Here is a 26609-nt window from a genome sequence, read left to right as displayed (position 1 = left end):
TGAACCCGCGTTGTATTGTTTCTGACGATCTTTCCGCTGACTCGGATGCCCTTGCTTCGTTTAGTGCTATTTGGAGGGTTAAGTTAGGATTGGCCAATAGTCTTTTTTGTAGCGAAATGTCCTTTAACCCACACACAAGTCTTGCCAGGATTTGCTCGTCCAGATCCCTGAACTCGCAATGAGTCGCTGCTTTACGTAAAGCCGCAACATATTGGTTGATTGATTCTCCCGCCTTCTGGTTCCGCGTGTTGAATTCCTGGCGGCAAACGTGGCGGGAAGGTTTTGGCGCGTAATGAGTCTGTAGAGTCTGTTGCAATGCCGTCCATGATACCGCTTGTATCGGAGTAGGCTCGGAGAGGTCTCTGGCCGTGTTGAAAACTTCTCGCCCACAGTAGCTGAGGAAGATATTCTTCTTTCGGGAATCGGTTATCCCCGTGTATTCGTTCGCTTCGAGAAAACACTCGAAACGAATCATGTATGCCTCCCATTGGTCGTTCATCGGGTCGAACGGAGCGGGGGGAGTGTGCATCGCCATCTTCTCTTCGTTGAATTTGCTGCACTGCGGTGTCCTGAGATGGCTGCCAGAATTTCTGCCGAATTCCTGGGCTGGATCGAATCCTGGGATTCTGAAGTAGCTTTCTTCGTCCTATCTGTCTCTCGATCCCACCTTCGTCGCCAATGTTGGATTCGGGCAACGAGAGAACAGACTCCGGACACGTAGTGACTTAACAGCTCTTTATTAGTAGTAGTAGTGATCCAGCTTGTTCTGTGGTCGGAGGGTTCCCCTTTTATAGGGATCGGGTACGCCTCTCGACCAATCAGAACGATACCTGTTTCCCGCCGTAGCGGCGGACCAGAGAGGAGACTTGCTGCGATATATGCTAATATCTAACAGGGAGGAGTAAGGTTCTACATTTAGGCAATAAACACCAAATGCACAGGCATAGTATAGGTGGTATCCAGCTCAATAGTAGTAACTGGGAGAGGGATCTTGGAGTCCCAGTCACTTAAATATCAGCCAGCAGTGTGCTGCAGCTGCCAAAAAAATCAACACAGCTCTAGGCTGGATTAGCAGATGGATAGAATCAAGATCACATGAAGTGTCAATACCAATTTATAATGCCTTGGTAAGACCATATTTGGAATACTCCATCCAGTTTTGGTCGATATGATATAAAAAAATATTGAGACTCTAGAAAGAGTGCAGAGAAAAGCAACAAAGATGATTAGGGGATTGGAGGCTAAAACATATGAAGAACAGTTGCTGGAACTGGGTATGTCTAGTTTAATGGAAAGAAGGACTAGGGGTAACATGATAGCAGTGTTCCAATATCTCAGGGGTTGCCACAAAGAAGAGGGAGTCAAACTATTTTCCAAGGAACCTGAGGCAGAACAAGAAGCAATAGATGGAAACTAATCTAGGGGAGAAGCAACCTAGAACTAAGAGGAAATTTCCTGACAGAACAATTAATCAGTGGGACAAATTGCCTCCAGAAGTTTTGAATGGTGAAACACTGGAAGTTTTTAAGAATAGCTTGGTCAACCATTTGTCTGAAATGATATAGGGTTGCCTGAGCAGGGGGTTAGAGTAGAAGACCTCCAAGGTCCCTTCTAACTATTATATTCTATTCCATTCCATTCCAATTCCAATTCTAATTCTATCCAGCACCTGCAGCACCCAGGTGTAGTCCTCTTGATCTTCTATTTCTCAGCAATAGAAGCAATAGAATGAGATAATAGTTCTGGTGAGCCAAACCCTCTGCTTCCCTGTCTGCTCTGTTCTTCCCGTTCCCAAGCTTCCCATCATCGTAGTCATCACACCCAGCCTCAACCATTAACAACTGACAAATGTAGTATTTGTTTCTTTTTTTAAAAAAATCCAAAACACAAAAGTCCATTAGTGTTGCCCAGGGAATGATGTCCTTGTGGCAGTGTTGGCTTTTGTGTCTACCGAGTCTGTCATGCTCTTGATTTTTTTTTGCAATTCTATCGTGATGGCTTTAGCTCTAAAGTTGAGTGGGGGGAAATCATATTTCAGTAGAGAATGTGTTTTGCAAATCTACAAGTAGAAATAAGTGGGATCCTTGACCCTAGCTTCTACTGCTTAAGTAATATTGTATTGAGTTAGTGGGCGTACATAGTTTAATTCAGTAAAAAAAAATTTTTTTTATCAAACACTGTGTATTTTATGTTTTTTAATTGACTGTACCTCACACTTTTTATGCTGTTTTAATCTGATTGGTCCAGCAATAACATAGGATTAGCCTAGCATGTCTTGCAGTCACAACAAGGAAGTGCTTTTAATGGAGCATAAATAGCTATACCTATACTGTAAGTTTTCTATAAACAATGTTGGCACAAGTTTAAAATCAGCAGGTATACTTCTTCTATTCCAGCCACAAGTGTTGAACCAATGTAATAGTAAACATACAGTAATAGTTCAGTGGCAGACAGGCAGATAGGATGTTCACATAGCTGCTGCTCCTAACTACTATAACCATCACTACTGTCCTACATTGTTATTTGGGTAGGTGGGTTGAGGATACATTACATTAAATTAGCGGTGTCTATATACTGATGAGAAACGTGTATTAACAGCTCAGTTTATGAAGAGTAACACATACTATATTGCTTTGCAAAATTCATTATGGACAACTGTACTATACAAAATATTTAAATGGTGTTGTTTTTTTTAAAGACCCCAGCATAATTTCATATTTTATCTAACAATCCTAACCTGGCATTTTCTTTGCAAACAATGTTAAAGAAACAGCAGTATATTTTCATAAATATACAATGGAGACTGGTTAGCCATCTGTCCGGGAGCTTTCACTGGGTGTCCAGAATTCCCTCATTTGACAGAAGGTTAGATCAGATTATTGCCAATGCACTTTCCAAGACTTATATTCTATAATAAGGTATCTCTAGTAAGGAGAGGCTACCACCAGGATACAGCTGAATTTGTTTTCCCTGAAGTCAAAGAGGCAAAATGGATGAATAGAAGCTGAGAATAACCGACATGCTACCAACCCCATTTTGATAAGGGGACCTATGCGCTTCCAAGCCTTCTTTCAAATGCTTGCCATTTAAAACAGCCTCCTAAGCAGAGCTATAAAGCTTAGTCTATGTAGATTTAGAGGCGTTTTGTGAAGCATGAAAAACTTGTAACGGAAATGAAATGTTTTCCCCTTGAGGGCTTCTTCTGTTCTTTTATGTCTTTCAAATGATCCCATCCACTTTCAATTAGTACTTCCTGCTTTTTAAAAAATCAGGTTTCCTCCCCCCCACCATCAGATCTGTGGTTGAAAACTGATCCATCCATCCTGTGCAAGAAAAGTCAAGATCTTTATCTTTCTTCAAAGATTTGGAAAGACAATGCCTGTCATGCATTGTGGGAATGAACAGCTATGGGAGAACAGGGAAACACATGTGCACACATTTCTTATAAAATAGCCATAGACGGTACATGCCTGTCTATTGCACATTTGGCTTTAAAAGCATATTTCTGTAGTCATGAACAGATACATGCATACTTGCTCATTCTCATATGGGATCCAAAAGGCCTTGTCTGAATGCCAAAAGCAATTTTACATGCTGCCTTGATTCTGTCTGTTATATTTATCTATTTTGCCTGGTGTACTTATGTGGCTTCCATGATGATATGTTATGACTGCAGTAGTGAAAAAAATATCGTAATTGAATTCGAAACTGTTCTTGAGAGTCTAACATTTATCCTATGCACATCACATCCGCAATTTAAAAATTCTATGAAGATTCTTTGCAATACTAATACCTCTATTTTGCAAACTTAGAGTAATGTCTTTAATTTGCCAAGAAGGTTGAAATTGGCATTGCAGGCAGGCCTTGTGTTACGAATGAGATCCATTCCATGTCTTTAAGTTGAATTGTAGGTAAGCAAGTGTAGTTATTTAGCCTCAGTTAGTCAAAACTATATCTTAGTATATATTTTATATTTCTATGCATGTAAACCACCTAAGAAACACTTCCAAATTCACTAAAATTTCTTGCATATCGGAAGTGGCATTCATGATCTGACATAAATAGCAGATGCCGTTCTCCTTCTTTTAGCTGAGAAATCATTTTAATATAAGAGGTTTTATGGCAGTTTGTTTGAGTTGTCCATAAATTACCATGATGACCATGTGACAGCCGTGGCAAGGGGGGCGTTCCACCAGGTTCGCCTGGTGCGCCAATTGCGCCCCCTACTGGACCGGGACGCCTTACGCACAGTCACTCATGCGCTGGTGACGTCTCGCTTGGACTACTGTAACGCTCTCTACATGGGGCTTCCCTTGAAATGCACCCGGAGGCTACAGTTGGTCCAGAACGCAGCCGCGCGGGTAATTATGGGGAGTACTAGGTACTCCCATGTGACACCATTCCTGCGCGAGCTGCACTGGCTTCCTGTGGTCTATCGGGTGCGTTTCAAGGTTTTGATAACAATCTTTAAAGCGCTCCATGGCTTAGGACCTAGTTACTTGCGGGATCGTATTCTGCCCCATACATCCCTGCGACCAATCCGCTCACACAGAGAGGGCCTCCTCCAGGTGCCGTCCACCAGACAGTGTCGAGGGGCGGCGCCTAGGAGTAGAGCCTTCTCTGTGGCGGGCCCAGCCCTGTGGAATGACCTCCCCCCGGATATTAGGAATACCTCTGACCTCCGCTCCTTTCGTGTAAAGCTCAAGACCCACCTTTTTCAAGTTGCTGGCCTGGCTCAACTTTGATCCAACTATATCGCTCCTGACGGGTTTTTTATTTGGGGTATTTTAATTGCATTCAATTTATTTAGGGGTTTTTAAACATTGTGTTTTTACTTGTTTTTATCTATCAGTTCACCTCCTCCTTGTATATGTCGTATATATGTCTTGGTATATGTTTTGTTATATGTATGTCGATATATTTATTTCCTATGTTTTGTTGTACGCCGCCCCGAGTCCTTCGGGAGAGGGTGCGGCTAAGAAATAAATATTTATTATTATTATTATTATTATTATTATTATTATTATTATTATTATTATTATTATTATTATTAGGGATTGCTTGACTACAAAGAGATACCACAATGCTGCTTGGAATTTCATATGATAACTGGAATTATGTGTTATATCAAATTCTGGAAAATTTCTGTATTAACTGGTAAATTGTTTCAATAGGGTGGCATGAGACTAGTGCTAATGGGCTGAAGAATATTCAACACTGAGGAAATTACTCATCTCTGAACAAACCTCAGATGCTATCCCAGTTGGCTTGTGGCCCCAATGGGGCAGTATTACACTGGAGGAGATTGACAGACCAATACCCTTCCCCCCACCATGCATTCTGCTCTCTCCCTCCCCATCTTTAGTTATAAACTACATTTTTTTGTGATTGTAGCAAACAAGTTTAATAAAAATTTAAAAAAAGAAATAGAAGAATGTAGTTAATGGAAAACACCAGCAAAAGAAGTGACTCGACTGTAGAAAACTTGATAACAATGGTAGCCTTTTGAAAATTCGGTTCTGTCTTTGGTGGAGAAAAATGCATGATACTCGCTATCTGTAAAGACAGATCAATTGTAATTCAGGCAGAAAAAATAATATTAAAGCCTGGTTAACGAGGGAAAATAAAGCAGATGTTTACAATCTCTCTGAAAATATCTGGTATCCTTTACACATTAAATAGATAAAGTAATCAAAGCTGTGTCATCCATATGACCATTCTGCTACATTGCTGCATTAATTACCAGTTAAATAAAATGCAAGGGATGAAATAAATCCCATTTTTTTTACAGCAGGAATTTTGCAGTGGGCTGCTACATCATTGAAAAAGCTAAAGGACAAACCAGATACAGGTTGTCCTTGATGTATGACCACAATGGAGCCTAAAATTTCTGTTATTAAGTGAGACATTTGTTAGGTGAGTTTTGCCCATTTTATGACCTTTCTTGCCTCAGTTGTTAAGTGAATCATAGGAATTGATAAGTTAGTAACCGGTTGTTGAGTGAAACTGGCTTCCCCATTGACTTTGCTTGTTAGAAGGTCGCAAAATGTGATCACATGACCTTAGGACACAGCAATGGTCATAAATGCCAAGTATCTGAATTTTGACCACAAGATCATGGGAATGCTGCAAAGGTCGTAACTGTGAAAAATGGTCCTATCACTTTTTTTTATTGCTGTTGTAACTTTGAACGGTTCACTAAATGAACTGTTGTAAGTCGAGGACTACCTGTATTGCATGTTTTAAGCATACAACATTCATATTTCATTCCTGCCACTCATTCGTCACTCACTCCCACCTACTTTAGTGCTAGAAGGGGAAGGTTCTTGAACAGCCAAGATCATTTGAAATTTCTGGAGATCCTAACATTGTAAGCAGGATTTTTTTACAAATGTCTGTTAATTATTGTTTGATTAAAGGTAAAGGTCCCCCTCGCACATATGTGCTAGTCATTTCCGACTCCAGTGGGCAGTGCTCATCTCCGTTTCAAAGCCGAAAACCCAGTGCTGTCCAAAGATGTCTCCGCAGTCATGTGGCCGGCATGACTAAACGCTGAAGCTGCACAGAATGCTGTTACCTTCCCACCAAAGGTGATCCCTATTTTTCTACTTGCATTTTTTACATGCTTTCAAACTGCTAGGTTGCCAGAAGCTGGGACAAGTAACATGAGCTCACTGTTACATGGCGCTAGGGAGTCAAACCGCCAAATTGCCGACATTCTGATCAACAAGCTCAGCATCTTAGCCACTGAGCCACTATAATTATCATAGATGCTATAACATTTGATTGATTTCAGCTTAGTATGTTATGCAAAGCATAGTTTATTAGTTAGTATAATGCATGATCCCTGACTTATTCAAAATCTTTTCTTTATTGTTAAAGTAAATTTCCTTTATTTATTTAGTGAATGTAAAGTAAAAATTAATAATTTTGAGATGTTGACTCACATTTTCCAAGTGTTTTTTTTGCACAATATAACAAAGTGCATGAGTATGTGAGCATGCATATGTGTAGCTTGATTGCATACTGTGCAATAGAATATATCCTTATTTGAGAGCCTAGATCACAGACCTTTCAGTGATTATAATTTAACCTTTTACCATCTGTTGCCCTCTTGATGTATTGGGACGTGTATAAATGTGCTGGCTGGGAGTTGTCATTCTGGGAGTTATAATCCAAAAATATCTGGAGGATATTAAATTGAAAAAGCAGGATTAGTTATATTCCATGCCATGTTGTTCATCTGCAAAGAGATATGGGAGATATTCCTAGTTTTGCAAAACTGCTGCAAACATTATGGATGAGCTGCCTGCAAAAAATGTTTCTCTGAATTGTTTATTCCTTGAGCTGATATTGCACAGAGAGAGAGAGAGATCATCTCTCTCTCTCTCTCTCTCTCTGTCTCTCTGTCTCTGTCTCTGTCTCTGTCTCTCTCTCTCTCTCTCTCTGTGTGTGTGTGTGTGTTTGTGTGTATGTGTGTGTGTATGTGTGTATGTGTGTATGTGTGTATGTGTGTGTCTGTCTGTCTGTGTGTGTGTAATATAGCTCCATTGCCACCTAGAGGAAGCACACAAAAATGCCATAAGCAGTGTTTTCTGCACTTCCAAAACTAATTAGTAATTTTTCAAAGTATATGCTGCATGTGTGCTATTTCAATGTAGAAAAGTTTATTTCCTGAATGCAGCAGAAATAAAAGCTAAAAATTGTTTTCAGAAGGTACTGAACGCCATCAGTTTCTGGAGCACAAGTAGAGCAGCCATATGTCTGGCAAAAGAGATGAGCACTTTGATGTAGGAAGGTCATAACTGTCACATGATCTAGTGGTTCCCCCGCCCTCCTCGGGGCATGACAGTTATACATGCACATTGTACGGAGTGCCATTTCTTTGGCAGTTTCTGGTTTCTTGGAAATCCTTCTGACAAGGACAGCAATGGTGGGAGAAGAATGAAAGAGAAGATCAACTGAGGATGTTGGAGGTGATGGAATACAATTGAAGTGACACAGCCAGAGGAATCACTAGGTAAAGGGGGGTAAAGTATTTTCCTTTTTACCACTTATTGGCTTCTTACGATTCTGGACACTGATAAGGCCAAGTAATGGTTATTACAGATTTTCATAAAGGTTTCCAGAATACATTTTGTTTTATAATTATTTCTCTTGTTGTAGTGAGAAATATGTTTATCAAAGCTGCTTCAAAATCTGGGTTGAGCAGCCTTGCTTCCTACTGCTTTGAAACCATAGTGTTACAAATAAGACCACCAAGAACCCAGGTTCAAGTCTATTCCTGGTCATGGAAGTGACCATCCCTTTCACAGAGGGATTGTTCCTATGAGAGAAAAACAGTGCAGAGAAATCTCCATATAAACTCCAGAATGATGAGATAGTCATTCATTTCTCTACATAACCACTTATCTCTTTATACAGCAGCCAGCTGTGCTGTCTTCACCAAACCAGTTACGTTGGTAGGACTTAGTTGGCTGATCTAGAAAGGTAACAGGGTCAAAATATGAAGTGGCTGGGAGATCATTTGCAAACTCCAAGGTGCAGGGTAGATTTGGGAAATTAAAGTTCAAATCTCACCAGGCTCAAAGATGACTCAGCCAGATTGTTGGGAGCAATATGCTGAATCTGTAAACAGCTTAGAGAGGACTGTAAAGCATTGTGAAGCGATATATACCGTAAGTGCTGTAGCCAATAGTAAACTTAATCACAATAATTGAAAATGTGTTCTCCCTTCTGGAGTGGCTTCTCTTTTCCACGTTTGGTGAATGTGCTTTAGAACACAGAATAATAATAGGGTTGGAAGGGACCTTGGAGGCCTTCTAGTCCAACCCCCTGCTCAAGAAGCAGACTCTGTGCCATTCTGGACAAATGACTGCCCAGTCTTTCCTTGAAAACCTCCAGTGATGGAGCACCTAACTTCCAGTAAGCTGTTCCAAGGATTCATTATTCTGTCTGGAAATTTCTCCTTAGTTCTTCTGAGACAGCCCCTAAAGTACTGGCTACTATAACATACCTAGTACTTCTGTTTATTAGACTAGACACACCATGATTCCATGCCATATAAATTGCATGGCTACATCCATTTAAGTCATCCAGGGTTAGGTCGGATTGAAAACAAGATTTGTTTCGTTACTGTTTCATCAGTAGATTCTGGATATGGTATTACATACGTTAGCAGAAGAGAGAAGAGAAACAGTGGCCTTTTGCAGTTATACTTTAATCCCTAGACATGGATTCAGGGATTACTTATCAGATTTTGTGGTGCATTCGAATACACGTTCTGGATTAGAAACTCTGTCTCACTCATAAACATGTCCTAGAAAGTCTAACAATGAATCTATGTTTTAATCACTCTGACTGTTACATATGACAAAACGATTAAGTGTTGATAAGAAGCGTTTGATTCACACCACCTTGTGTAGCTCTAGTGGAAGGCTGACGAAGAGAAAAACTGAGTCAGGAATCTATTTCAGTCCTGCTGTGTTGTTTTGAGATATTTGAATGCTGAGCTTAACTGGACTTTGGGATGCCCTGTAAGCATGCTTAGGATTTCATGCTATTTAAATAAAGTCCATTATCTAACAGCAGGAATGGGGGAGGGGAGGAGAGGGTTTACTGCCAATTCCTCTGCGTCTAAGAGGTTAGCCCTTCATTTCCATAATCCATCAGTGGCTATCCTGACTTATTTATATAATACTATCCTAGTGTGTTACCACCTGACTGTACTGAGCTGGAAGTAAAAGTAAACCAGATTTTAATTCCTTAATTTATTTTAAAGTTTACTGGACAGTGGTGATACATGAGCTTTGTGAATCATTTAGTTGCCCTTTGAAATTGTCTCATATGTTAAGTTGAAGGAAATAAACCTTAGGGGGCACGAAGACAATAGTCTTAAAAGATTTGCATGCAAATATAATTGCTTATGAGTACCAAATGCCTATATTCCCTAAAAGAAAAACTGTGAAAAACGGGCCTACCAGTCCCACTGGAAGTCAGAAAATGGGCCATTTCCGGCTTCCAGAGAGCCTTCAGGGGGCAGGGGAGGCCGTTTTTGCCCTCCCCTGGCTCCACGAAAGCCTCCTGAAGCCCAAGGAGGGTGAAAAACGGACCTACAGCAGTCACCGGAAGTGAGAAAATGGGCTGTTTCCAGTTTCTGGAGAGCCTCCAGTGGGGCAGGGGAGGCCGTTTTCGCCCTCCCCAGGCTCCAGCTTCCTGAAGCCTGGGGAGGGCGAAAAACGGGCCTACCAGGCCCACAGGAAGTCGGGAAACGTGCTGTTTCTGGCCTCCAAAGGGCCTTGGGGGGTCAGGGAGGGCGTTTTCACCCTCCCCAGGCTCCAAGAAAGCTATGCATGCACGCGTGGGGGGGGGCAGCAGTGGGGTCATGTGTGCATGCGCAGGTGGGCATAATACAGTGGGTCATTTAATTACGGGTGTGTGTGCACACGCACGATGACACGCGCGCGGACACTTTTGGCAACTGAGAGAAAAAAGGTTTGTCATCACTCATGTAGGTAACCCATAGTTAATTACCTATTTTTTAAAATAACATTATTTCTATCCAGGACAGACACCAGGAAACTATCAATTCTAGTCCCACTTTGAGAATGAAAGGTGATTTGCAGCCATTTATCTCACAGGTTGTTGTTGTCGTGGGGAAAATGGGGAGGAAGTAGTATTAGGTACATCCATGGTCTTGAATTATTTATAAAAATGAGGGCAAAATTTAAAAAATGAAATAAAAGAAACTTTGTATGTTGGTTGCACAAGGTAAAAAAATTGAAGGAAAAAACGGGAACAGTCAAACCTAGCAGCAGAGTTGGGTTGCTGCCGGTTTGGCCCGGCTTGGCCGAACTGTTAGTAGCGGCGGCAGGAGGCTTCTGCCCACCCGCCCGGGGTCTTCCGTGCATGCTACAGGAATGTGCCCGAACCGGTAGTGAAAAAATTGGCAACCCACCTCTGCCTAGCAGCTTTAGTTAGCCAGCAATTGAATCCTGAGATATGAGTTTTTTCTGGGTTTTCTTATTACAACACATTATAATGCTCAAAATAAGTAAAGAAACTATTGTGATAATAAAATAAAATGCAGTTATGGGTAGTTTTAACTACATGTTGGAAAGTATCTAGAAATCAAAAACTATTACAGTATGCAATACTGACACTTTGTGCTTCTTTTTTTAAAAAAATACTGCACTTATTGGATAGAATTATAAACCATTCTAAATAATGCATTTCTTCAACAGACTCTATGCCCATTTTAATCATAATTTTAGGATCACACCATTTAGAAATTTAGAATTCACACTAGCCAGCAAATTATCCTCTGGAAACCTGACATTCTTCTGATTGTTGTCCTTTATTCTAAAACAAAATAGCTTCATTTCAGGGATGGAATTGTACCCGGTGAAAATCCTTATCTAAGTTTTAAAGGATTATATTTACACTCCCTCTGCATCTCTAGCTCATATGCTGCAGGATTCAGTGGGAGGATAAATATTTGACTAAACAATGTTGTTGAATATTGGAAAATTCAATTTCGTTGCTTAGGATGTAAGGATAATAAACCAAATAAGGAAGAGAAAAGCAGCAGGTAAATATTCCATGTTATTGTTGAAATAACTTAGGGAAAAAAAACAACAGCCTACAAAGTTGCCAATGTAATTAAGCATTATTTTTATTTTTCTGTTTAAAATGAGTAATAACAGCATTTCTAGTTTTAAGGACTAATGTAGGTTTTCCTAGAAATTTTGAAACCTTCTACCTACTTCCTGCTACCCTATCTAAATTAACTGGATTATAGAGGGTTAGCACAGTCATTTCTGGTGAAATTATATTAGACTGAACATTTCCAATAAATTACAATTCAGATTATATGTATTATTTAAGAGATGAAAATGTTCATTAAAACAGTGAGTATAGAGCTTCAATTATCAATTTCCTTTCCTTTCTTTTCCCCCAGGGAGATAACCTAAAGTGGTATAAGGTAGTAGAACCAGTGAATACTTTGTCACCTGTACAAACAGCATCAATTAGAGGAATTAAAGCAATGCTAAAAAGTTCATTCATTTCATTGCTTTGCTGATTTAAATCCTATTGAATCTTTTTAAAGATTTAAGGCTGATGATAGCTAGCTATAATCTCTGCCCTTGTTGAAATAAACAAGGCTGCAACAGCCTACCTCAGTGCCTAGAGCGGTGATGGTGAACCTATAGCAGATGTGCCGGAAATGGCATGCAGAGCCATCTCTCCGGGCACACAAGCCGTCGCCCATTGCTCTTCCGGGTTCTGGCGTGCTGGCCAGGTGGCTGGTGTGCACCAGAAACTGGAATATCATCTTCCCAGTCTGTGCATGCGCATTGGGTGGCTGCTCTTCTGGTTTCCAGTGTGTGCGCACTCCCGTTTCGGCACTCGGTGCCAAAAAGGTTTGCCAACACTGGCTTAGAGTGTAAGGGTTTAGATGAGGGAACAACAGACTTCAGCTTCACCCTGAAAAGACTGACTGGCCAGCAGGATGGAAACCAGAGAACTGAGTCCTAGTCCCATTTTAGGCATGAAAGCTAGTTAAGTGATTTTGGACCAGTCACTCTCTCTCAGCCCAACCAGCCTCACAGAGCTGTTGTTGTGAATTAGGATTATTTATAAAAATGAAGCTGGATAAAAAGATATATACCGTAGGAAGGTAAATAGACAGATAGACAGACTGATAAGATGTGGATGGGCAAATTCTATGGTGCTTCATTCTCACTGTCTCTGCAAAGTGAGATATCATGCCCAGCATAGTTGAGACACTTTGGAGAGACTGGGAAGCAATGTTAGAGATTATATATAACAATCAGGAAGCAAGAAATTCGTTTATTTTATAAAAGGCCCTTCAATCTAGGTAGCAAACAAACTGGGAAGAAATGTTTTAAGTCAATGTTTTTCAAATCTTGCAACTTTAAAGTGGTTGACGTCCACATACCTTAATACTGCCCAAGTTTTGCAAATCATTCAAAAAGACTCTGCCTTAATGAAGTATAAATTAAGTTTATACTCTTTATAATATTTATAATGTAAGTTTATAAATGCAATTTGTATTGTTTGCATTTTGCAAAATTCTGTATTTACCCCAAGCTTTATATACCTTATTGAACTTTGTGTAATTCTTCTTTCATCTTGAACAGCCAAGTAATGTACAGCTTAACACTAGAATGTAAAGATCTTGGAATCTCACTAACTTCATCTTAAGCAAACCTCTCTCCACATGAGGGAAAGCATGGGATAGACCAACATTTCTCAACCTCAATAACTTTTAAGATGTGTAGACTTCCAAAATTCTGGAAGTTGGCAGTCCATCTATCTTGAAATGGCTGAGTTTGAGAAATACTGAGATAAACCCTCGCTCTTTTTCACAGCATGGCATCCTAATTCATGCCAACTCACCCAGCTTCTTTCCCTAACCCTGGAACAATGCTGTCATTCCTTTGCAAAAAGTGTGATTGTGATGCCCTCACCGCACCCCCCCATTCTGTGTTCTCAGCAATATTTTAGCGAGAAAAAGAGGTCGCAAAACGACCCTCTAAAAGGATGCAAACTCCTTGCAGTCTGCAAGGAGTATAAATCCTGCCACTATCCTGTCAGAGCTGAAGAAGCTTCATGGATGAGAAGCGAAACGTCTTCAGCGAAAAACCAAGGAAGTCCAGTTGCCTCCTGAAAAAGCCCTTTCGGGAGAAGCTTAGAAGGAACAACAGACTCTCTGAGACGCAGCTGGGGCTCCGCCAGCCAAACTCTCTGCTTGGGGGTCACGTGGGCGCTCCGCTCCGCCTTCCCCGCCTCGGGCTCCTCCTGCTTTCGTTGCGGGGTCGCTCGGTCCCTTCGCCCGCCCTCCGCCGCGCCTCCGGCGGTAGGTATCCGGGTAGGGTTGCCGTTTGCGGGAGTGGGCTTCGGCCTTTGGCAGGGGCGTGTTCCTTCCTCGCCTCTTGAGGAGGTTCGAGGGGGGCTGCGCTTAGAGAGCCCGGCGCCTGCGCTGGGGGAGCCATTTCGTTTCCTTCCTTTAAAAACAAACCGAGATCAAAGATCTCGGCCGCTTGGTCCGTAAGCCAGGAGAGTATAATCAAAATCGACCCACCCATCCCGCTTTGCCCAGCTTGCAAAGCGGGGTGGGTCGGTCCAAATCTGCTTTCTTTGCTGACTTGGTCCCCCGGTGTGGTGGGATCCCGCGGAGGGTTGGATCCCGAGTCTGGAAACGGTCGCGGTTCTATAGGGCGCAGAAAGCCGATGAAGCGGAGATCTCCCCGAATGTTCAACCGAATAGATTGCAGCCTCTCTTTGTGATGATGCCGGTTGGTGGTTGTTAAGGGCTTACGCGTGCACAGCCCCAGGCGCAGAATCTTTGGAAGCCAGTGTGTAATCCGAACGTGCGAAACACGTGGCCTTCCAGGTGTTAACTCAGCCCCCGCATCCGATGTCGGGTGACTTCTTGAAATTAGGAGTTTAGTAGCATCTGGAAAGATCAAGTGCCTTGGAGGGATCCCAAGCATCTCTCTCTCTTTCATCCCCTGTTGCTCCAGGGAGTTCTAAAACAATGCTTGGGACCTCAGATTGACGAAATGATGTTTAACGTTTTGATCTTGCAATAGGCAATTTAATTGGTTATGCGTTTACAAACATTTTTATACACACACACACACACACACACACACACATTGTGTTATAATTGCTTTTGGAAATCAGATTGGTAAGCTTTGGTGAACCGGTGAAATAAAGTATGGCAGCTTCAACAGAATGCTGTTGTCATGATTTAAAAAAAAATCAAATTCGATTTCTATGTCAAGAAGTTTTAAGATTTCAAGACAACATACCAAGTATTCCCTCCAATGTTATCCCCTCAACAGTTCTGAGAGTATTGTAGGATGGGCTGTGAGATAATAGCAGCCAAGAGAGCTAGGCTGAAGATGAACTTGAATCTAAGTCTTCCTGTCTTACATAACCATTGACTTTATAGTGAATAAACCTACAAACCGTTTTGGTATAGTTTTGTTTGTTGCTTAGACACAATTGCTCATTAACAATAACACATGTTCTGTTTTTATATGTAGAATGAAGAACTTGGACAAAGACAAGTTTAATAGTTTCATATTTGAGAGATGCAAAAATGCCAGCAGGTACAAACTTTAATGTTTTTATATATTTCACACAATCTCTAACAATATTTTTTTTAAAAAATCCAAAACAAAACTCTTTACTTTTAAGTTTTATTTCTTTAAAGAATATTATTTCTGGCGCAGACTTTTCTGACTTCCTTAGTAAACATTGTAGATATTAGCAAAGAATTTCCTATTAAAGAAGTTTTTCAATATGTAATTCTCATGCTGTTCTTACAAAATTGCTGTTTGGTTATTTCACATATTTCTGTTATTGCTGTAATTATTGTTTGTTTTTTATATTTCTATATTTTACTGATATTGTGAACTTCTCTGTAATTTTATAGAGATAAGGTGTGAGCAAAGCACACATGTCCAACCCATGGCCTATGGACCGTATGCAGCCCTGGAAGCTAGTAATGTGGCCCCACAAGATTGTAAACTTTAACATTATGTGATTTATGTACATTAACTATATTATATATTTTATATGTGGCCCAAGACAATTCCTCTTCTCTGAATGCAGCCCAGGCTAGCCAAAAGGTTGGACACACAATGATATAAAGGCGTTAAATAAATGGTGGCCCGTAAGGCATGTGACATATATTCATATACTCTAAAGCCATCTATTAATTATCTGTTCCTTTTGCAATAAGGCCTGGTATATTTCTTTGTTTTTTACAATTCTATGCATGGAATTGTTCATTCTAAGTTTCTTTTATATATTATTTGGAAATGTGGTAGTCTTATTGTATCTAATAAACCAAGTTATCATTTTTTTTTAATTTCCCAGTTGAGAGCGAAGCCAAGGCAAAAACTAAGGTTCGTTTTGAAGAAATATTTAGGAATCATGCTGGTCTAATTGAGAAAAAGAAAATTAAAAAGAAACAGTTAAATATCCCAGAGAATATTGTGGTGAGTTGAATATATTTATGAATACATGTTGTTTGCTTCCAAAAAGTAAAGTATAGTATTTCCAAATACACCTTCATAAATAATGTCAGGGAGTTTTGATTATCCTTTGCAGAGTCAATACATTTTGAAGGACATGAATTGGTGAAGCTTTATAATTTCATATCCTCACTCCCAAATTATTTGCTCCCTTTTAGAGTGAAAAAAGTTATAACTTAAAAATACACTTTGAAATTAAAGACTTGTTTCTATAATTACTGTATTATAAGACGCACCGGAGTATAAGATGCACCAAGATTTTGAAGAGGCAAATTTTTTTAAAAAAAATTGCACTCTGCAGATCTCCCGAAAACAGCCCATTTTTCGCGAAAATGGGCCGGGTTTTTTTTTTTTTTTGGGTGGGGGGGAAAGGCATGAATAGCCTTTAGGAGGTTTGTAGAGTGCTTGAGGGGGAGGGAACTAGCAAAAAAACGGCCCATTTTTTGTCAGAAAAAGGGCATGTATAGCCTTTAGGAGGCTTATAGAGTGCCCCCCGGGCGCTGGGGGGGGGGCAAAATTGAGCAAAAAAAGGCCCATTTTTCGCTCATTTCTGCCTTCCCCAGCCCCCAGGAGCACTCTATAAGCCTCCTAAAGGCTCTGCACGGCCATTTTGGTGAAGGGGACAGGGTTTTGGGAGGCAAAAAATGTTCTATTCAGTGTATAAGACATACCCAGATTTTCAGCCTCTTTTTTGAGGGAAAAAGGTGCTGCTTATACTCCAAAAAAATACGGTAGTACTATTAAAGTGGGATATCATGATTCTGTTTTATTCTTTTCGTTGCACCGCAAGTGGGCTACATTTGAAAGTCATGGTTAGCATCCAGGAAAAGTGCCTGGTGAGGAGAAGTTTTGTTTCAAAGAGACATTTTCAGACTAAATGAACTCAATATGCAATCTTTGTTAATATCCCTTCCTCTACAGTTATGGTTTTATACCCTGAAAATATGCTCTGAAGGTTAAGGATCTCTGCACATAGTGAAGTGCAGAATGAGGGCAGCACAATAGATAGGAAGATAGGAAGAAAGATCAAGGGGAAAGTGACCAAAGAAAATTGTTGTAATATCTGTAGCAGCCAACTGTATAGTCCAGAGGAGGAGAAATTCATAAAATTCTCCTTAAAGTTTGTCCTCAGAATGGTATGTTTTGCACATTCCTAAATTTATTTCCTTGTCTGATTTGGCATGCTCAGGGTCAGAAATATCTTTTAAAATGTGCATTGTTAGGGCTTACAGATCATAAATTCAAAGAGGATTTGATTCCCCCCCCCCCTCTTTTTTGCTGGCAGAATAAGTTTAGGAATGCTTTCAGAACATATTTTTCAGCAAATACTGATTTTAGTTCTCTTTCCTCCATAATCCTTTCATCACTTTGTCTCAATATGTATTTCTTGCAAGCCTGATTTGGTATTTTACTATTTTTATAGTGTGTTCTTTTTTGGGCAGATTTAAGAAACCTTTGTGCATTTTTATGCTGGACATTGTCCTGAAATTTGGTCTAATATAGAATTGAATGAAAGTATTTCAAATAAATAATGCCAGCAATAATACAATAGCAGAGTTGGAAGGGATCTTGGAGGTCTTCTAGTCCAACCCCCTGCCTAGGCAGGAAACACTATACCGTTTCAGACAAATGCCTATCCAACATCTTCTTAAAGACTTCTAGTGTTGGGGCATTCACAACTTCTGGAGGTAAGCTGTTCCATTGATTAATTGTTCTAACTGTCAGGAAATTGCTCCTCAGTTCTAAGTTGCTTCTCTCCTTGATTAGTTTCCACCCATTGCTTCTTGTTCTACCCTCAGGTGCCTTGGAGAATAGTTTGACTCCCTCTTCTTTGTGGCAACCCCTGAGATATTGGAACACTGCTATCATGTCTCCCCTAGTTCTTCTTTCTCTTAAGCTAAACATACCCAGTTCCTGCAACCATTCTTCATATGTTTTAGTCTCCAGTCCCCTAATCATCTTTGTTGCTCTTCTCTGCACTCTTTCTAGAGTCTCCACATCTTTTCTACATCGTGGCGACCAGAACTGAATGCAGTATTCCAAGTGTGGCCTTACCAAGGCATTATAAAGTGGTATTAACACTTCACGTGATCTTGATTCTATCCCTCTGTTGATGCAGCCTAGAACTGTATTGGCTTTTTTGGCAGCTGCTGCACACTCATATTTAAATGGTTGTCCACTAGGGCTCTAAGATCCCTTTCACAGTTACTACTGTTGAGCAAGGTGCCACCTATACTGTACCTGTGCATTTCGTTTTTCTTGCCTAAATGTAGAACCTTACTCTTAGTAGTAAAAGACCACAGGATTTTCCTTTACCGTTAATAACAATAATTATAAGTGACTTGCTTTTGTTCTGAAGTGTAATGTGCAAGAAAGGCACAGAAACATTTTTATTTATTATCTAAATAAAGTGAAGTCTTGGAATAAGCATAAATATATTCCAAAGAACAGTTTCACAAAACCAGTCTCCAGTGGTTTAGAAAAGAAGGACAGGATTTCTTTCGAGAGAAAAATAAAGGAATTGGGAGCGAGGTTAAGAAATGAAGGTTGTAGTTGATACGGAAAAGAAAATATCAGAAGGTGATTAGGAAAAGAAATGGAAAACTAGTTTAGACAAAATAAATCAGAATTTTTACAGAGTTAAAATAGAATATGTACATATTTATAAATTAGTTTTAATTATTCCCAAAAGTTATGATCAGGTCTTTTGAAACTGAATTTTGTTTTTCAGTCTTCTGACGAAATATATCTAATATAAAAGAAGTGCATATAACTCTGTGTACAGTAATTTCTGATTACCAAATTTCAGTGTAGATATATCCCTTTTAAAAAGTTTGAAAATCAAATGTTTAAACTATCTTGATTATTATGAGCTTTTGTTAAATATTATTTCAGTTACTAGGTCTGTGGTCAGTAAATTATACCTTTTCAACAAGCAATATTTATGTTAGGTATAAACGTAGCATATTATTTTCATTATACTTGAAGATACGTTTTTCAGCATGGCATGCTGACAGAGCAATTTTGCAGGGGCTCGAGAAGACTTGAGGGGATTTTTCTTACAAGAGTTACATTAAAATCTTGCTAAAACCTATAATCTTTTCATGTTTTATATCAGTGTCTCTCAACCTTGGTCACCTGAAGATGCGTGGACTTCAACTCCCAGAATCCTGGGAGTTGAATTCCACGCATCTTCAGGTGACCAAGGTTGAGAAACAACTGTTTTATATGAATTCCATCTCTTGGTTGACTCTTGTAGTACAAGTAAATCTTAATTGTTCCCTTTCAAACACTAAAAGTGAAATATTAATAAAATATAGCATTTATGTTTTATAGTAATTGCATATTAGTGGGCCGATAAATGGCTTCCCAACATTTTGATTACAGCTAGAGACATTAAAAAATCATCTGACCAAAGGAAACGAAAATGAGCCCATTATCAACAACCCTGAGGAAAAAAGTCCACGGATCCCAAAACGTACGTTGAGAGATAAAGCATCAATTGAAGAAAAAACAAATGATGTTAGCGGAGAGGAAAGCAAGCAAGTTGGGCTTAAGAAGAAGAAAAAGGCAGCCTTACAGAAACAGCTTAATGAGGAAGAAAAGGTATCTGAAACGAAGTTACACTGTTCCGAAAAAGAGATTCAAGTTTTTACAAAGAAAAAAACAGACCGCGTATTGCAGGCAGATGCAGTTCTTTGGAAAGGTGACAGCAACATGAAAGTTGCCTTGAGTGGACTACGAGACAGATCTGAATTAGATGAGGAAGAAGAACAGTTAATTCAAGCCTATGAACAGCAAGTGGCTGAGGAAGAAGCAAGTGCAATTAAGAAAAAAATAAAAAAGAAACTTAAAGAACAGATGTCTGAATTCATTCCCAGCGCTCAAAGTCCTGAAACAGTATTGAACAATGAAGTCAGAAAAAAGAAAAAAAAGAAAAAAGAAGTACCGGTTTCCTCTGAATCTCAAACAAGGTATAATAGTAAATGATACGTTTGTATGGATGTAAGATTTGTGACAGCTGTTTGGGTTGCATTATTGTTGACATCAGAAATAATTCCATATGGCTTTGTGAAGAAAATATAATGGCTCTGTCATATTGGGGGAGAAAAAAAAAAATCAGTGAAACAGTTTTGTCTCCTTGCAAAACTATACCGTGGTTTGTGAAGAGGAAATGAGAGAATAGGTGCCGTATTTTTCAGATTATGAGACGCACCAAGATTTTGAAGAGGTAAATTTAAAAAAAGGGGGGGGGTTTGCCCTCCTCGTGCCCCAGGAGCACTATGCAGTCCTCTCAAACCCTCTGACCCATGCAGAGAGTTTGGAAGGCCTGCAAAGTGCTCCTGGGAGCCAGAGAGGACAAAAATGTGACGTGTGGAGGGTTTGGGAGGCAAAAAACAGGCTTGTTTTTCACAAAAATTGGGTTGCAGAGGGTTTGGCAAGCCTGTAGAGTGCTCCTGGGGGCTAGGGAGGGCAAAAAGACCCCCGTTTTGTGAAAAACAGGCCTGTTTTCACTCGTTTTTGCCCTCCACTGCCCCCAGGAACGCACTACAGGCCTCCCAAACCTCTGCACGCCTCATTTTCTGCTACAAATGGGCTTGTTTTTTGCTGATTTTTGCCCTTCCCAGCCCCCAGGAGCACTTGGCAGGCCTTCCAAACCCTCTCCATGTCCATTTTTGCGAAAAACGGGATGCGCAGGGCGGGGTTTGGGGAGGCCAAAAATACTGTATTCAGTTTATAAAATGCACCCAGATTTGCACCCTCTTTTGGGTGGGAAAAGGTGTGTCTTATACGCCAAAAATACGGTAGTTGGAGTCGGATTTGATAAGAGATATAGAAAGCTGCCCATTTGCTTTTTCGACCTTTCTTGTGATGATCATTAAGTGAATGCGGCAGTCATTGTTTTTGCTGAAAACTGAATTAATTTTCAGCAAAAAAATAAATTGTAGTCACATAGCCATGTGACCTCAAACTGCCATAAATGTGCACCAGTTGCCAGGCACCTTAAATGCAGTCATGCAAATTTAGGGAGAGGCAGTCATTGGAACTTTAGGGTTTTAAGTCCCTTTTGGGAAGTCAGTTGTAATTTTGATTGATTGCTAAGCAACTGATCACAGGTTGAGGGCTACCGTAGGAATGAAGATTGAAATCAGACCTTCCTTGTCATGTTGCCTAGATTCTTAGCCATGCCATCCCTCAGCTTGTGTTTCACCATGATTCTGAGCTTATCCTACCACAGATCCAACTTGATAGGACGAGATTTTTAATAAACTTTTCCTGAACAAACTTTGTGTGGGCAAACTTTGTTTGTCTCAATTAAATCCATTCAAGCCACTTCGAATGTGCATGTTGTTTGCCTGCATTACAGAATGTAATTATTAAACCATTAAATCTGGGAGAATATTTCAAATCCTTGTTAACCCCATGACTTCTTTCATTCAGTGCAATGTTCCTGTCTGAATTACAACATGAGCCAGAGGAAGAAAATACCAGGAAAAAAAGATCTTTGGAAAGACCATTTGTATCCAAATCTAAAGAAGGTGATCTGTTAATAGAGCAGGAAACAAAAGGCAAAAAAGCAAAAAGAAAATCCCCAAAAGGTTTGTCTGATTAGAGTGTTTTAAGTGTTTTCTAATGGAAGTAATTCTCAATTAAGAGGCCTATAGTATGTATATGTTGCCCAAATTTCCCCATCTTTGTGGCATAAAGAGCAGAACAGTAATCCACTGATTTTGTATTAGGATGATTGAGATGAGGGATCCTGCTTGCATTTAAGAAGATCTGACTATTTTCACAGTCATTGGGCCAGGATGTTATGTATGCGCATTGTTGAGTTTAAGTTGCATTTGTAAATAATGGTGCTGGTAAGGCTGTTTTAATAATTTCAGACATAATAAAGAAAGCCAGTTTGGTCTACTGGTGCAGGCACCAAGCTAGAAAATGAAAACTCTGAATTCGAGTCCTGCCTTAATCATGAAAGCCCTTGGGCCAGTGACTCACACTCAGACCTACTCACCTCACAGGGTTGTTGTGAGGAAAACAGTAGGGGAAAAATGTGTTGGATATGTTCACCATCTTGAGTTATTTGCAAAAACAATAAAAGTGGAAATTAAATTAAATTCTGGCCAGAGTTGCCTCATATTGTGAGATAGGTTGCAAAGAACTTTCCTTATCTCCTTATTGTAGGGTTTTAAGGGGTGAAATGTATATTTTAAGCCTTGAAAGACTTAAGGCATCCACTTTACAATTTAAAATCTAAAAGCACCTAGCCATCTCTAGTCAGGGCTGCCAGTTTTACTCCTGCCTCTCCTGGCATCTTCATGAAGTCACTAAGATTTCTGACAGCTCCCAGGCAGAAGTACTTTCCATATCAAAGTGTTTGTGCTGTTGAATCATTCAAGACAGCTGTTATACATGGAAGTCATGATCTGACTCATAATAAATGAGTTGACTGAAAATTCATTTAAGGCAAATTTTCAAATTGTAGGTTTACTGGTAATTGCAGCAATAAACTTAACAGTAGTTCCCAGTTTTTACTAAAGCCTATTTTTTTCTTTCTCCTAGCTCTAGAAGAAGATACTGAAAACATGACGGAAAATACTTTACACATGACTTCTGGGAATCTTTCACCAGAATCAAAACCTGGGTTTGATGATAAACTTGTTTTAGGGGTTTACATTCATCGAACTGATCGACTTAAAACTGATTTCATGGTATCCCATCCAATGGTTAAGGTTCATGTGATTGATGAGAAAACTGGCTTATATGTGAAGAAAGAGAATAGGTGATTTTACTGACTTACTGTATATATATTTTTTAATTGTTGATGTTAATTAATTTGTCCGTGAGAAGCTCAGATAAATTTTTGGTTTTTCTAGAGCCACATAGATGTATATAACCCATTAAATGGGGGTCATTCAATGTGTTTAAACAAGAATGTGTCAAATAAAAACGTAGCGTATTTAATATTCTTTATTTCTGCTCCACAATAATTCTCAATTGCTGAACAGAGTTGAGGTTCCTATGTTTAAGCAGTTTTAGATGGAGTTAGTATTTGGACTTTGGATTGTAAATTTAGACATTTAAGAATGTGTCAATCTTTTGTAATTTCAAATAACAATTCTCATTGCCAGTTGAATGTAATGCAAATACTGTTTGTAAGTTTGTTGGGTGGTCAGATAACTATAGATGTAATGAACATTCATTTCAAAAAGGACAGCCTATAAAATATGCACAGATTCTCTCCAGGATAATACTTTTGGGATTTTCCAGAAAGATCATATTAAGAGTTTTAATGATATAGTCAAGAATGTATCATGGCTGGAGTCAATATTTATTATATCTAATCTGCAGTATTTAGAAAGGAAAATAAAGAAATTACTTATCTCTAATATTTGCTACTACCTTATGCACACTCCACAGTAGGAGTGTCAAACTGGCGCGGATGTGTCACGCGCAGGCCACACTCACTCCAGCTCCGTGAAGGGGAAAAATGTCGTGATACGTCATGTGATAGCAACGTGACGCAACATGTTTGACACCCGTGCTCTCCGGGAAACAGACTCCATTGAACTTTTGACAATTTTAGTCTGCAAATAAAACCTGTGACAGATATCATATGAAGCACTTTTCATTGCAGTATGTCTACAATGTTTTAACCATTTGTAAAAATTGGTTTTAAGTGATAACAAATGAAGATATTCAAGCTTCTAATTTTTTTGCTCTTAAGGTTATCCGTCTTGTGATGTTCTGTAACCTTTCACCTGCACCAAACTCACATTAATTCACTTTTTTGTATATTTCATTGTGGTTTGGACTTTGCTTTGAATAATCGGAATAAGTTCACTATATTCTGATTTGCTCATAAGGCTAACCTTCAATGTTGTTTGTTTGTTTTTGGTTCAGCCCAATATCTGAACCAGTCCAAAGGTGGAATCCAAGTACAACCCAAAAACAAACAAATCTCATTATTCCTTGAAGTGGGCCATTTAAGCCAGTTGATAGTTGGATGTTGAATGCTTTTTCTATTAAATTAAAGCTACTTACTCTGTAGACAATTATAATAGCAACAAGACATAACTAAGTGACATGTATTGTTTTTATACAGCAGTCGACAAGTTTCATCCTTCTATGAACAAGAGAAAGTGGGGCATATTCTTCCTATTATGACCCAGCCTTACGATTTCAGACAGTTTAAATCAACACTACCACAATGGGAGGAGCAAATACTATTCAATGAACGTTTCAACTATTTTCTCCAAGATGCTGAAGGGACCCCCAAAGTAATTCTGTTTTTTGAGGTAAGAAATGACTCAATCATTTTATCTTTAGTTCCTTCTGGCAAATACTTTCCGTATCTTTCCTCTTATGGGTAAAATGCACAATTTCAAAACTGGGTTGTTTAGCAACGATGCACTTTTTGGTGGTGGAAGCAGACCAGATAGTCTAATTGCATAAAAACATTTTCATAAAAAAAATTCCGACAGTTTGTGAAATTTAAAGATGCACGTAGGCTTTTTTTTTTTTTTGGGCAACATCAGAGAGTACAATATTTTATTTTCAGGTCTCCTAAGAATCCAGTTATCTGTTTTACTGCTTAACTGAATACTTGGTTATTACACCCCTGTCATGGTCAGATCACTCATCTCTCCGGCTCGACTTCCCTGGCGCTACCCCCCACCGCGGGGAGGCGGAACCAGATTGTCCTAGATGGTTCCGCCCCAGGCGCCTGATGGAACCGGATAGGTTCCAGACGGAGCTTGGGCCACTTCCTGTAGCCCTGACCCGCTCCCGGATGGAGGACCTGGTGACCGCATGGATTAGTGCGGCTGCCGGGGCCTTGGACCGGGTTGCACCTTTGCGGCCTCTCCTGCGGCAACGAACCACCCTGGCCCCTTGGTTTACCGAGGAGCTAAGGGTGATGAAACGCCACAAGAGACGCCTAGAGAGCAGATGGAGGTCCTCACACTCCGAATCTGACCGAACACAGGTAAGAGCCTATTTATGGACCTACCTTGTGGCATTAAGAGCAGCCAAACGTCGACATTGTGCTGCTCTTATTGCGTCCGCAGATAACCGCCCTGCCGCCCTGTTTCGGGTGACCCGCTCCCTCCTATTACAGAGGCCGCGGGAAGCCCCTTTGCAGGGTAGAGCAGAGGAATTTGGGGAATATCTGCAGGACAAAATCGCTCAGATCCGGAGTGAATGGGGCCCCTTCAGTGGACCAGGGGGGGCGTCAGAAGCGAGTCTTGAGGGACCACTCTGGGAGGAGTTTGACTCTGTTGCCGCCGATGATATGGACAGGTTGCGTGGGTGACTGCGAGCCACTACATGTTTATTGGACCCGTGTCCCTACTGGCTTGTACTGGCATCCTGGGAGGTCACACGAGGCTGGCTCCTGGGGCTAGTGAACGCTTCACTGGGTGAGGGGTCCTTACCGGCCGCCTTGAAAGAGGCGGTGGTGAGGCCCTTACTCAAGAAGCCTTCTCTGGACCCGGCGGAGCTAGCTAATTATCGTCCCGTCTCCAACCTTCCCTTTTTAGCGAAGGTTGTAGAGAGTGTGGTGGCACAACAGTTCCCACATCACCTGGAGGAAATCGATTATCTAGACCTGCGCCAGTCCGGTTTCCGGCCCGGTCACAGCACGGAGACGGCCTTGGTCGCGTTGGTGGATGATCTCTGGAGGGCCAGAGATAGGGGGTGTTCCTCTATCCTGGTCCTATTAGACCTATCAGCGGCTTTTGATACCATCGACCATGGTATCCTATTGCGCCGACTGGAGGGGGTGGGGGTCGGGGGCACCGTTTTGCGGTGGTTCTGCTACCTCTCCGACCGGACGCAATGCGTGTTGGCAGGGGAGCAGAGGTCGACCCTGAGGCCGCTCACTTGTGGGGTGCCGCAGGGGTTGGTCCTCTCGCCCCTCCTGTTCAACACATATGAAGCCGCTGGGTGAGATCATTCGTGGTTTTGGGGTTGGATACCATCTGTACGCTGATGATACGCAGCTGTACATCTCCACCCCGAACCACCCCAACGAGGCCGTCGAAATGATGTCCCGGTGCCTGGAAGCCGTTCGGGTCTGGATGGGGGACAACAGACTCAAGCTCAACCCCTCCAAGACGGAGTGGCTGTGGCTACCAGCGCCCCGGTTCAACCAGTGGACTCTATCGCTGGCCATTGGGGCGAGCAACTGGCCCCCGTGGAGCGGGCGCGCAATTTGGGTGTCCTCCTAGATGCCCGGCTGTCGATGGATGACCATGTGGCAGCCGTGGCGAGGGGGGCATTCCACCAGGTCCGCCTGGTGCGCCAATTGTGCCCCTTATTGGACCGGGACGCCCTTCGCACAGTCACCCATGCGCTGGTGACGTCTCGTCTGGACTACTGCAATGCTCTCTACATGGGGCTTCCCTTGAGATGCACCCAAAGACTGCAGCTGGTCCAGAATGCGGCCGCGCGGGCTATCATGGGGAGTACTAGATACTCCCACATAACACCTCTCCTGCGCGAGCTGCACTGGCTACCTGTGGTTTTTCGGGT

The 26609-nt window shown here is 40.9% G+C and overlaps 1 protein-coding gene across 5 annotated transcripts in view; it reads left to right on the top strand.

Moving 5' to 3' along the window:
• The first annotated feature begins 13760 nt into the window (after positions 1-13760).
• Positions 13761-26609, top strand: part of AHI1 (Abelson helper integration site 1) — an 81897-nt gene continuing 69048 nt past the window's right edge. For 2 of the 5 annotated variants that reach the window (XM_081945021.1, XM_081945025.1), the window contains exons 1-7: positions 13763-13882; positions 15078-15143; positions 15916-16037; positions 19461-20047; positions 21516-21673; positions 22638-22857; positions 24181-24373. In XM_081945021.1, the coding sequence (XP_081801147.1) occupies positions 15134-15143; positions 15916-16037; positions 19461-20047; positions 21516-21673; positions 22638-22857; positions 24181-24373 (1290 nt within the window). In that variant the 5' untranslated portion in view covers positions 13763-13882; positions 15078-15133. The other 3 variants (XM_081945024.1, XM_081945023.1, XM_081945022.1) reach the window with 3 other exon arrangements.

Source organism: Natrix helvetica (genome assembly GCF_964273705.1).
Source record: "Natrix helvetica genome assembly, chromosome: 2".
In the NCBI taxonomy this organism is placed as follows: Eukaryota; Metazoa; Chordata; class Lepidosauria; order Squamata; family Natricidae; genus Natrix; species Natrix helvetica.
Note: the sequence above shows the minus strand (reverse complement) of the source record. Positions and strands in the feature narration are given on the sequence as shown.